Here is a 12861-nt window from a genome sequence, read left to right on the forward strand (position 1 = left end):
CCACTTTGAATATTATCCATAAATCCCATTAAAACCATGGAGCACGTAATAGCAAAATGCTAGAAGACTATGTAAGACGGAGAAAGCGAAATGACCCCACTACATGTCACCTAGCTGAAGATATTTAACTGGGATGATTAAACAAGATGACGAGCTGACCTTTGCTCCCTCCCGTGTGTGGTGGAGCAGCGGGGATCTCGGGCTGCTAATTGGACTTAATCACCCTCTGAAGGTGCCGCTCCTCCACTGCTGACCAGCCGGCAGCCAATGCCAGCCAGGCACCCACCCCGGGGCCTCCCTCCCCTGCGATAGATCTGGGTCACTGTGCCAAACGTCAGGGTTCTTCTGAATTCCCAGATTAAAGGAATCGCTACTTCAGGATTACACAAACCGTACTTTAGCCCGTGGATCTCCGTGGCTCGTGCATGTTTCATTCACACAGTTATAAAGTGTTTCCTTGCATGCCTTTTGCAAATTTCGCTGCTATTACCGCCTGCCAGTAGTTTCGTGGTTGTGCTACTAGAAAGTAGTTGTGGTTTGCAGGGCTCAGAAGACCATCCCGAAAAGGTGGGATGCTTGCACCACGTCTTTGCTGACTTGGTGATCCTCAGGCAGAAAACGGAGTGTCTGGGCGTGGTGCTACCTGAGGGTAGCTCTGCAGATCCGCCGCTGAGCGGAAGCCGCCTGCGCACCCCGCTGCTAAAAGGGAGGGAGTCAGCCTGGTGACAGTCGAGCGACAGCGGGGGGGAAGGCGGGATTCCCAAAGGGTCCAGCCCACTCAAATCCTAGGCTGGACACGAGCAAAAAATTCATTATTTCTAGTGAAATCTCCTACTGCTCCTAGCGCCGTTCTGGAAGGAGCTGCCTGGAAAGGCAGAATCTCCACCCTTGGAGGTTTTCAAGACCCTGCCGGCCAAAGTCACAGCTGACCTGCCTACGCGTTGGCAACAGCCCGGTGTGAGTGGTAGGTCAGACGATGACCTCCAGGAATCCCTTTCATTTCTACGATTCAAGTATCTTCCCACATGATTCACGTCTCCTGTACTCTGCCTCTACAGTAAGTTATATAGTTTAACCTTCTTTTGGCAACACTCATTACACCTACCCCATCCTCGTTGGCGGAGGACATCAGGAGAGAAGAGATTGTCCTTTGTAACAGCTGGAATGAGAAAATTAACAGATTTTGTTCATGACAAATATCTTACGCATGCACAGACATTCTGTTCGCAGGTTAAAACAGTCACGTTGAACAAAGATTTATCATTTTAATATAGAACGGTTTTGTTTCTCTGGCTAAGAAAGCAGAGGAGAGGTGACACAACAGAAGTTCAGAATGGGAGTCTAAAAATACACGTTCCTTCTAGGCTGTGGAGACCGAAGTTCCCCAAGGCCCAACCCAACAAAGCCCTACAGCTGGACCATAAAGCAGTTCGCAAACCTCAGGGTGAATTCAATGACTCTATTATTTGAGTAAGATCTGGGAACTGGGTTCTTAGTCGAAGGAAACACAAGTTTAGTATGAGATTAAATTATGGGATACTCTCACATCTTTTAATTTTTCTTCTGACAGAGCTGTTCATACAAGTGTGGCTTAGTGTACCTATGTGTCTACGCATCTAGCCTCACTATACTCAATACACAGAAGCTCGTTTCGTGCCATACCTTTACTTTTACTGTACTTTGAGATCGGGATGGACAACTCAAGAAGACTTCCAGTTGCATTTTCAAAACCGGTGAAATGACGGCTTCAGAGCACGGGTTGCAATACAGCAATCCTCTGAAACGTGCAAATAATGATGGAAAAATATAGGGAAATGGAAAAGCCATCAGTTGTAAATCAAAACACACAAAAACCCGTGGTAGCTTATTCTCTAAAATACTTTCCTGGTAGACTTTTAGCAGGAAAGCCCTGGTAGAGATTCAGTTGCTAATAGCAAATAGAGTTCTGCTGGTAGAGCTAAGTAACTCCCTGGGAGGACCTAAACTCTTCTAGCAAAAGGATCTTCCTTTTTTAAGTTTTGGCAGCATGACGGGAGGTTGCTATTTACAGTTACCCCACTTAAGCAACTATTAATCTCATAACCTTCTAAAAGTTATGGCAAAAGAAAATTTGTCATATAGATTTGGCCCAAGTGGCTTATTGATTTAGGCCCTCGTTCAGCAAACATTCAACATTTTCAGCGCACGCTTAAGTCATATGCATTGAATCAAGCTCAGCTATAAGTGCTTGTTGGAATAACATCTTAAACAAATATTGATGCTACATTGTTCTCCAAATGAGGCAAAAATGTCCTTCACAGTAGAAATTTTTTTTTTTTTAAATTGAACTACACTACTATGTAAACATACACACATCCTTATTTTTTGCATGACAGGATAAAATAGGACAACTTTTTTTTTTAATTTTCAGCCTTTTTCCCCCAGAGGCTATACATAACAAAGCATAAGCGATAAAGCTTCTCATATTTAGGAAAATGTTACCTATTTCAATGGGATCAAGCCCACCCAACTTCTCCGTATGCTTTTGGTCAGCTTTTCTAGTTGAAAGAACCCCCCCCTTTCCTTCTTTTACGCTCTGACTACTCTCTTATCCTCCTGGGTGTTTATCCCATCAGGTATCTTGGACTCTGCAAGAGCAAGGTGGCGAAGCAGCTGAAGGGGGGGCTTTCTAAGAGCACGCCAGTGTGACGCAGGGTTAGCATTTCAGGTGGCAACAGGTCCCGTAGCATCAGTCTTCACATCTGGGACAGCTGTACTCCCGGAATCATTAAACATCCTTTTTAGAAAGGTTGTAAATGTAATAGGTCTGAAAAGCAACTCTTTCACACTTACATAAATTACAGGAAAGATCACAGTTCAGTATAAAAATGGGGTGAATTGCTGGTACAGAGGGCAACAGGGTAGACAAACGGAAGAAGCTAAAGGAGCTTAATATCAGACCTGCGATTTATGTGGATGTTTAAAACTAACATTATAATGCAGGGGGCTATAAAATCCTTATAAGCAATACTTTAAGATTAGTTTGAAAAAAAAAGTGTGATAACTGCAAATTCAAACCATTTCATATCTACTTGTATCTTTCTTAATAAATTAATCTAACCTTGCAGGTTTTATCAGTTCATCAGCAATAAAAATACACGTCTTACTTTTAGGAAGGAACAAAGTGCAACCTGTGCCTGCAGGACTTGTTGCATCACCTACTGCTGTTATGGCTACATCTGCAAAACACCTGGAGTGCTCTGGAGCATGCTGACTCTCACCTGTCCTGGGGACACAGTTCCAACTTTCCATTGCCACATCTGTTGCATGTAGGCCAGGAGAAAGCAGTGCTCTCATTAACTCCAACAACAGTACCTGCAGAAGATGGAATTCTTACAAAATACTAACATTAAGCTAGCAAACACAGTTACTCCCGGCTTCACAGCGGGTTTGATCCTTTCTGACTCTCAGCTTAAGAATAAGACTTGTCGGAGCAAGCATCAGCTCTTCCAACAATCTCACTCCCTTTCTCCTTTGTCTCTCCAGCAAGAGATGATAGTATGGCAAAGTGTGTTACATTCTAGTAATACCAGAAGGTAGATAATTGATAATTAACCTTCCAAACAGGTTCAGTTCTTTTGGTTTGGGTTTTAATTGTGTTTCTGACTTGGTTTTGTTTGTTTGTTTTCTTTCTGGTCCTCTGATGTTTCCCTGGCAATAAATAGTTACAAAAATCGCCAGATGAATTGCTATTGATATTTAGGAAACACAAACCAATGAGAAGACTCAATCCATTTCAAAAACAACAGTGCAGGTTAAATTCCATTAACAATGGAGTTATTCTTAATTTATACTGATTTAACAGAGATTGGATCTGGCCCACAGATTTAAGTGTGTGCCTAAGAAGGGAATGCCAGAGATACTCTGGACTAATACAAAGGGCCTTGCTAGTTTTGGCAAGAAAAATATATATTCAGAGTTTTATGACAAGGCAATAAAGAGTGTATTATGTTTTATGATAACGATATGTTGAAATTATGAGCATTATTTATGGAGAAAATGCTTCTAAGTATTCTGAAGCATGCAAAGTGGATCACCTGTAAGAATGAAATTACACTAAAATAAACTGTCACCGGTACAACAGGAGTAGAGACTAAAATTCCAGCTCCTATTGAGCAAGAATCTCACAGTTTTATACCACATTCAATAAAAGAAACCCTTGGAGACTAAGGAGCATTTACATTGTGTGGTCTATAAGAGAGGGTGAAAATCCCTTGCTTTCCTGGTGCTGCTGGAACAAAGACTGACAGGAAGGAGGGAGCTACTTCTAAACAACAAAACCATAATTTTCTTTGGAAATTCAAAGGACAGCAAGTCTGAAGATCAGGAAAGCTACTTTTCAAATACAGCACTGATGACCCAATTTCTGTGCCTGTAACAAAATGGCATGGATTTCACTGACAGAATAAGCAGTTCTGTGCACTTAACCCCTTGGACTGGTAGAGGGATAATTCTGATTCTTCAGTTTTTGTGATAAACTGGAAGTTGCCATTAGCACTTGCTACTACAAGGTAGAATGTTTTCTGCCACAGCACGGGCATGTCTCCCTTGTTTGTGGAAAAGAAAAGCTACCAATTAGTTTGCTGAGTATGTTGCCTTTTCATTAAAAATCATTCTAAACCCAAACCAAATACCCCTTTTCAGACAGATCTGTTTTTCTCTACGCCTTTTAATTTTCCCCCAGTTGTGTGCCATACTGCAACTGCAGGATTCCAGTGCACAAGTAGTACAAGTACATGTGAAGAAAATTAATCAGGATCATACTGATGAGATTATGTCTAGTGGAGATGTTTATTTTGATGACAACATAGAGTTCCCTCCAGAAAACCACCACTTTAGTCAGAACAAACACAACTGAAGGCGGCAACAGATCTAATAATCTAGTGAGAGTCTTGTGCATCTTGCATGGAAAGTGATTTCTCAAGTTTAAGATGCCGAACTGCTGCACATCTTTGTCAAGACTCTAGATTTTGCTTGACGTTCACAAACATTTTGGATATTTTCCCCAAATCCTTCTTTTAAATGGAAACACACACAACCAAAATTCAATTTTTATCTCTAGTCTATTTTTACGGGTTGTGGCTATGTAATTAAGAAGAGACTGATAACAGGACAACACCTGGAAAAACAGGTCTCTGGTGAGGCATGCAAAAAGCTGAAGAGTAAAAGTAAGACTCTAGTTGAAACGTTCGAAAAATGAGCGTGTATATTTTCTTTCCAATCAGTTACCCTTATTAATGGACAGGAAGGAGAAAAGTTCAATCAACAAGAGGAACCTAGGTAAGCTGATTGACCCTGTCTTGTTCACACTGTTAAGAGGGAAACTGAAAAAAACCTCCACCCCTAAGTAGGGGTGTTGGGTATGAAAACATCCAGTGTCAAAATTCAGTCACTGGTGGCGAGTCATATACTAGGCAAATATCATTAATCAAGTAATAGTCCCACAAAACATATGTGGTATGGACTAACTAGAATTTGCTCATAAGCATGGTTAAGAGGAAAAACAGTTCTGTGCAGTATGAACTGCCAACACTTAAATCATCCTGACTGCCACCATACAGCAAAAAGAGGTTAGAAATTACTTTGCAATGCATAGTGATAAAAAACCAAATCTGTTAACCCTGAGCTCACAGGTGAGAACCTCAGGCTCACCTTTAAAAGAAGAATAAACTTTCCAGTAGAAAGCAACCACAGGTTTTCACTCATCTGTTGAAGAGCAACACGCTCCATTCCAGACCCAATAGGACTGGACCTCTCTGAAGCAAGGATTTCTGACAAACTTAATGGATCTGCTTGGATGGCAACAATGTCCTTTTAAAGCTGGGTCAGCTATAGGGTTGTACCAGGCTGCTCAGGGCCCAGCTTTGAGCCAGGGTTAGGACTGGAGGAACTTCAGAGGTTCCTTCCAACCTAACTTACCCTATTTATGTTTCTCCTTTTGTCATTCTCCCATCTGTAATACAGAACATGGAAAGCATGACACCTCCCGTGTGTGTAAAGTAAGTACTTGTTTGCACAATAGATCACAAAGGTGTATTTTCTTTGTTCTACTGGAAAAAGAAAGGACGGAGAAATGTTTGCTTTATCCTACTACGTACAGTGTCGATGGGACAAAAGAAGACAGGCACCTCTCATACTCAGTTATAAAATTAAGAGTGGAGAAGTGATAATTCTTAGTGTAACTACTGGAGAGGTTTTTTTAAAAAAAAGCCAAAAAGTATTTCACACCCAGTGACAGAAATATCTTTCAAGTAACGCATGACGTCGATGCGAGATGTACGTAACAACCACGGCTTTGAGTGAAATGCCTCTAGTTGTGCTCTTTTTTCGTTATGCAGTGTTAAGAGTTCAAGATTTGTCACTGCAAGATGGTCATATATTAATCACAGAGGCCCTGCTAACTTGTGGCTCTACCATTAAGAGAAGGTATGTTTAGTAACAGCTTTGTGTGGTTCCAAACTGTCTTTTCGGCGCATCACATTATAGCTGGAAGAACTAGTTTGTAACCATTATTTGCTATTATTTTAAAGCTCATTTCAAATGCTCTACTGAATACTTGAAAGTGTAAATGTAAAACAGTATCAAGAATTTTCTACAAGGGCTACTGGAATCATAAGTTACATTAAGAAAGGAAATTGTCTTTAAAAGCCAAGAGCTACTGGGCTTCTAAGGACTTTTTCCTATAGGCGCTCTACAACTGGGAGGTTTAAGAAGCTGACTGGACAGAGCTTTAAAAAATACACAGTAGGAAATGTTTCTGCATGATTAGAAAATGGTAGAAAATACATTTTAAGAAATGTTTCTGCATGGTTAGTGGTAGGACTGAAATACTAGACAAAGCAATGATCCGAAGTGGCTGGTGAGCAAATATGGGCCAAGGTATGCTAGATGACTATGGTGAAATATTAAATTGCCCCATTGCAGCAAACCTCCAGGGAAATCAGTCACTAACCCCTGCCGTTCAGGATCTGGCTAACGTGTCTTATCCATCTGCCTAAAAAATATTAGTATACCTTACTATTGCCAACATCAACAAGGCTGGTGTGAACAGAAGGCTCCTGAAAAAAGACAGCAAAAGGAGGAATATAATAAACCAGATTGTGCATCAAACATTTATTCTGGGGAACGAGTGAGTGGGAGCAGAGTTTCGCCAGCAAAAGGCAAACAGAGCCCACAAAGAAGTATAGAAACTTAAATATCCTAGTGACCCACAGCAATACTGTGCTTTTTTATCCCTCCATGCTGTTTGTGCAAGAAATCAATACGAAGACCTAAAAGATTAAAGTAAGCACAAATAATTGACCGCATTCATTTCGGGAAAGGCCATACAAACCTCTTATAGCACAAACGGAGTTGGCCTGTGTTGTAGAATCCAGCTCATCGAGTCTGACAGGGCCAGTCAGCTCACTGAGGTCAGCACCGGCAGCCGAGCACAAAAGAGGCTTTTGTAATAAGAGAACAGTACGTTCAACACAAATAATCCTACCTGCCAACAAAGACATTTCGACTCAGTACAGTAACAAGGAAAAAGGTGACCATGTTAATTGTCATGGCCAATAAAGACAACGATCTCTGCCAGCTACTAAACAGATGGATAGTCTCCATCAGGTTTTCTCAATGACAAAATATTTTGCTTTCAGCGATACATGCATCATGCTCTCTCATTACACTTTGCAACTCCAGGGGAAAAAAAGTTGTTTTAAAAATTCAAACCTGGCAGAAAAGAGTCTGCCTCCACTCTGACTGCATCACACCGTGCTCTCTGCAGACACAACGTTACTCTCTATCTCCGGGTAGTAAGTGGGCATCCCATCAGATGGTCTTAGTTTGTTTCAAAGATTACAAACAGAAGGTGCATGCAACGCTTTATTCTGCAAAGCAGAGATTTTTGCTACAGGACACACAGCCATTTACCAAGGTTGGTGCTTCCAGTCCACTTACATTTCGGAAGTGACTGAAGGTGTCAGACATGAACGACACATGCAGGCACCATACAGAACCATACCTGAACCTCAAAAAAAAGACTAAAAATTAATGTAAAGTTAACTACCATCCATACATGACCTGTATGGCAGCAAAGGCTCACAGCGAGGATGGTATTGGAGAGTTTGTGAAAGTTCTGTGTCTAGGGACACACAAGTGTCTAGATTCACCCTCTTACTCCTTTTAGAAGTAGAAAATTCAATAAAGCAAGTTTCTGCAAGAATAGCAAAACAATGAAACCAGGTTTCTTAACAGAATAGACTATTTCAGTTGGAAGGGACCTACAAGGATCATCCAGTCCAACTGCGAGACTTTGAGTCTCCTGTCAGGTAGCAAATTTGATTGACACTGGTCATTAGATTCAACGGCCATCAGGGAAGACTGATAGAAATATTGGTAGGCATACAGCAAGATCACTGAATTTCTCCTTTACTTTGAAGATCAAGCTAAAAACGTAAAAAAAAGGAACCCTGTGGGAAAGCTCTAATTACAACCCCTTTCAAATTTCTTCCCAAACTTGCAATGTCTCATCTTCATCTGAGACTGAAAGTCTCTGTAGGTCACATATTGCAGCGTCACAGATTAGGATGCTATTTCAGTTTGATTCCAACTGTTTCAAAACCACACATAAAGCTTACCATCTCCCCACAGCGCATCCTTGAAGAAGACGAGTCGCGAGGCAACGCTGAGGGCTTCCGCGATTTCCGTACTGAGAACACACGATGCAGCCACTGACACAGCAACAACTTTTGGTGTGATATGGACCACATTTTGCAACGTGGAGTCAGTCACAAACAAGCAAATCTCTCTTTGATTTATAGGAACACTGTGTTTTGTCTATGATTTCAAAAAAAACCCCAAACAAACAAACAAAAAAAACCCAAAAGTGGAATGCAGTTGTCAATTTTTAGTAGAAGGAAAGACTAAAATAACATCCTCATATTTAAATAACTAATAAAACTGACAGAAATTATTACATTTAGGGCTCACACAGGATAACAAATCAAAGCTTTACTGGAATTTTTCATTATTCCTTACTGCAGGTACAAGCATCTCTACTTTAAATTAACTTTCCAAGTTCGACCCACTGAAATCTTGGCATTACCTCTATCAGCTATCATGCTTCATCATAACTCACTTGGATTGTACTAAGGAGTCAAAAGAATACTTTATTAAAAAAAGATTGTCTGTTATATGTACTATATATTATATAGTTATATCATATATATATATTTTAAAAGTTAATTGGCTATTTTTATGAACAAAGACTTATATAATTTTTGCATTTTAAAAAAAAGGCAAATGCTGCTACTAATATTATTTCTGTGTCAGCAAATTTTCTATCTACTGTTATCTGATTCCCAAGAGCACTAGTCCTTGTTTAATAGCTACTGTCCAGTCCTTGGCTAATAGCTACTGCAAGTTACAAAGCTGGAGTATTTTCTTTCTGTTGAACAAACATCTCTAAATATTTGAATGATGCACAGAAATAGGAAAGTAGGTAAATCGTAAGTAAGAGACATAGGAATCTGCAACAACAGTGTAAGTTTTCTGCCTAAGACAGGTATAAAAATACTGTGGTGTGACTAAATTAAGGTGTATCACAACTACTGAATGTCACAACCAAAATACCTATATTTCATCTCAGACTTTATATCTGAAAATAATTATCACAAAATCAGTAGTGTTTTTTAAATTTTTCACATGGGGATGATGAACAAGACAGACTAGACAGACATTACATACATATCAGTGCTTATTTCAGGGTCTCTAACAAAATCAGATGGGTTACTATTTGCAGATTCATGCTTTTCTTCTTTTTTTTTTTTTTTTTTTTTAACCACAGCTCTTAGAATATCTGTGTATGTGAATTTTCCCATGCTTTAGAAAAAAATGGGTTTAAGAACAAAGCATATTTCACATTTACAGTCTGAGCAACTTGTAAATTTTAAGATTCTAATGTTTTAAAGTATTTAACTAAGATTAAATTACTCTCTTGATTTAAAAAGCTTTTGTTACTATTTTTAGTCTGATGATTAAAAATTCATACTTAAAACATTTAAATGAAAATGAAATACGACAATGATTGGAGAGACACATATCACCAATATTTTATTCTCAAAGTTGCATGTCTAGCATTAGGTAATGCAACAAGGATCCCAACTTTTTGTCTTCGGTTGAATTCAAACCTTGAAACCGTTAATCACACTAAAATTAGGGGTTTGCTCATGCTAGCAGCTCTTAGAACAAATGCAGCAATTGCAAATAATGACTGGGAAAATTTATAACTCAAATATTACAGTTATGCCTTAATACAATATATGCTCCCTATTGCATTGATGTTGTTTCTTTGCCTAGTAACTATACATTTAAGTACCTCCTCTGCGTAGATAGCGTAAGGACAGCTTCAAAGAAAGAATTTTTACAGCTGTCCCATGGGAATTACTAACACATTAAAAGCTGGATTTCAGAAGAATCATCCAAAAAGTAAATAATAATAACAGCAAAAATCACAAGTTAGTATAAGATCATCATCTTGCTATGTGTGACAATTTGTTCTGAACAGAGAGGACACAACAGACAAATAGCAGCAGGACTGAGTTATAAGGAAGGACAGCTCCTTAACCACAGATGGAATATATTTCCTCATATTCCTTCTGTACCACAGTACAGATTCTGAGTAATAATAAAAGCATATTTCCATTCCTCCTTCACACAAATGAAGCATCTCAGAATACTGTAGCTACATAGAATAAATACTGTTTTTGAAAGTACATTTGAATTAGCTCATGTAGCGGAATATCTAATAATAATAAATCTGCAAAATAAACCAAATCATAGTCCCTTCCTCGCTTATTATGACTTGATGATTTTGCATGTGAAGGCTTTGTCCTCTTGGCAAAGGCAACTGCAGTAAACAAGCCGCTGTTCGTGACCTGCTTCTGGGAGGATTAGGCAAGCAATACACTAACACAATGTAAATACCTTTTCGTTCCTAGAGCAGTTATCCAAAAGCGTTAGCCAGCAGTTATCCAGAAATTATGCAGAAGAATACCTTCTATTGCTTTTCCAGTATGACTTTAAAAAAATTTATGAGATCTCATGTTTTTCACTTATGAAAATTTAGTGCTTACAGCTCAGCAAGTGAATAGCCATTAAAAAAAACCAGCTAATAAAAACAGCTAATAAAGCTCCTATTAGCAAGAAGAAATCATAGAATCTTAGATAAGCTTCCATTAAGCAACCATAGACAAGCTTCCATTCTTCAAAATCACATCTGTTCCTGCATGCTTCATCTTTTCTCTAATTTAGTCATGAAGTGCTTCTGCTGTTACTAGTAGATGTAGATGTCACATGTAGACATTCCTGAATACAAAAGCATATGGCTAGGACATGACTAGTCTGTAGTTTTATTTTTTAATAGAGCAGGTTTCTTGGAAATAGAAGTTTATGCATGCACGTGTCCATCTTTCTGATAGCACCCCAAAGACCCCTTCAAGCTTGCCCTGATTTCACACTTGCAAATACTCTGTTAAATTGTCACTTCGCATGGAGAAAACACAAGAGACACCCCTCATCTCAGGAGTTAAAAGTACTCCCTGCCTAAAAATCAAATCATAACTCATTGACTTTTGAAACAAAAGGGCAAAACCTAAATTAAATTCATGTCTCACACTGGTGGGAAGCATCTCCAGCTATTTTGCTGGCCGTTCTGGAATTTCTTTGTCTTTGGTTCATATGCTTTGATTCACACTTTGTTTCTTGTGGAGCTGGTGGACAATTGCAAATTATTGTCCACCAGAATTCAGTGCTGGCTGCACTGAGGATCCAGTCGCCAGGAAAAAATAAATAAATCAGCAACAAAAAGTTCCTTTAACTACTGAGGGAGTTAGCAAACTTTTGAAAGAAAATTGTAGCATCATTCAGAAACAAATAAATTAAACATAATTATAAGCCTCCCAACACAGTATGGATGGCAGATGTATTTACCTAAGAGTTCCTCCTTTCTACTAACTGGACCATAAATGCCCAATTTGCCTGAGGGCTTTCTACTGAAGTCAACAAAAATAGTCCACACACTCGCATACAAACAGCTAAACTGTGTTTTTATATAACCATCATCTTTTAAATTCGATCCCCAGACTGGGAACTGTTTGCTGTGTATCAAAGGACTGCATTTAGCTATAAATCAAGTCCCAGCAAACTTCCTGCAAGCTCCCTTACCAAGGTGCAATATTATCTCTGGTTAGATAGCAATTTATTCAGAAATAATTCTCTTTCTAGACTAGATGGTATTGAAACTGGGGATGCAGTTCATTTTACCCATTCACAAGCATTTTAGACCCAGTGGTAATTCTGCCCATACAACTACTGAAGACCATCCATGAAGGTTTTGTGTTTTCCCCTAAACAAGACAAAAGCTGGCTTCTTCCTATAAACATTATGCTGATTTTACGTTGAATTCATTGCTAAGTGAAAGTATTACCTGGAGCCTTAGATATAGCACTTGCGCCCAAAAGCTACAACGTTCATTACAACCATCGATCTGAAAATAGTACAAAAACAGGGAATGAGATCAACGTGATACCAGAAATCCAGTGGAACAAAGCATTGGTTATCTGACTTGTAAAACAGATTACCTGAAGAATTTCGTTTAGACCATGAACAGCTGGTGGCTGGTACAAATTAGCAATCTGTTCTTCCTCATCCACTTCCACATGTATTTCACCAGACCGAACAGTAAGAATATAACAGAAGCTGGGAGGAGGAAGATTAGTTGTCATCTATTGAAAAGTAAGGAAAAGAAATGTGACCTTAAAAAAGGCACTTTAATTTGGC

The 12861-nt window shown here is 39.2% G+C and overlaps 1 protein-coding gene across 3 annotated transcripts in view; it reads right to left on the reverse strand.

The window, feature by feature from the left end:
• The window catches only part of SPIDR (scaffold protein involved in DNA repair), a 202912-nt gene that overhangs the window by 2021 nt on the left and 188030 nt on the right, over window positions 1-12861 (reverse strand). For all 3 annotated transcript variants that reach the window (XM_042798123.1, XM_042798122.1, XM_033001085.2), the window contains exons 13-19: window positions 12663-12806; window positions 12509-12568; window positions 8661-8859; window positions 7373-7525; window positions 3261-3354; window positions 1663-1777; window positions 1106-1159 (exon numbers count right to left, since the gene is read on the reverse strand). In XM_042798123.1, the coding sequence (XP_042654057.1) occupies window positions 1106-1159; window positions 1663-1777; window positions 3261-3354; window positions 7373-7525; window positions 8661-8859; window positions 12509-12568; window positions 12663-12806 (819 nt within the window). The remainder of the gene's footprint in view (window positions 1-1105; window positions 1160-1662; window positions 1778-3260; window positions 3355-7372; window positions 7526-8660; window positions 8860-12508; window positions 12569-12662; window positions 12807-12861) is intronic.

This window comes from Tyto alba, unplaced genomic scaffold (genome assembly GCF_018691265.1).
Source record: "Tyto alba isolate M040663 unplaced genomic scaffold, T.alba_DEE_v4.0 Super-Scaffold_27, whole genome shotgun sequence".
Taxonomy (NCBI): domain Eukaryota; kingdom Metazoa; phylum Chordata; class Aves; order Strigiformes; family Tytonidae; genus Tyto; species Tyto alba.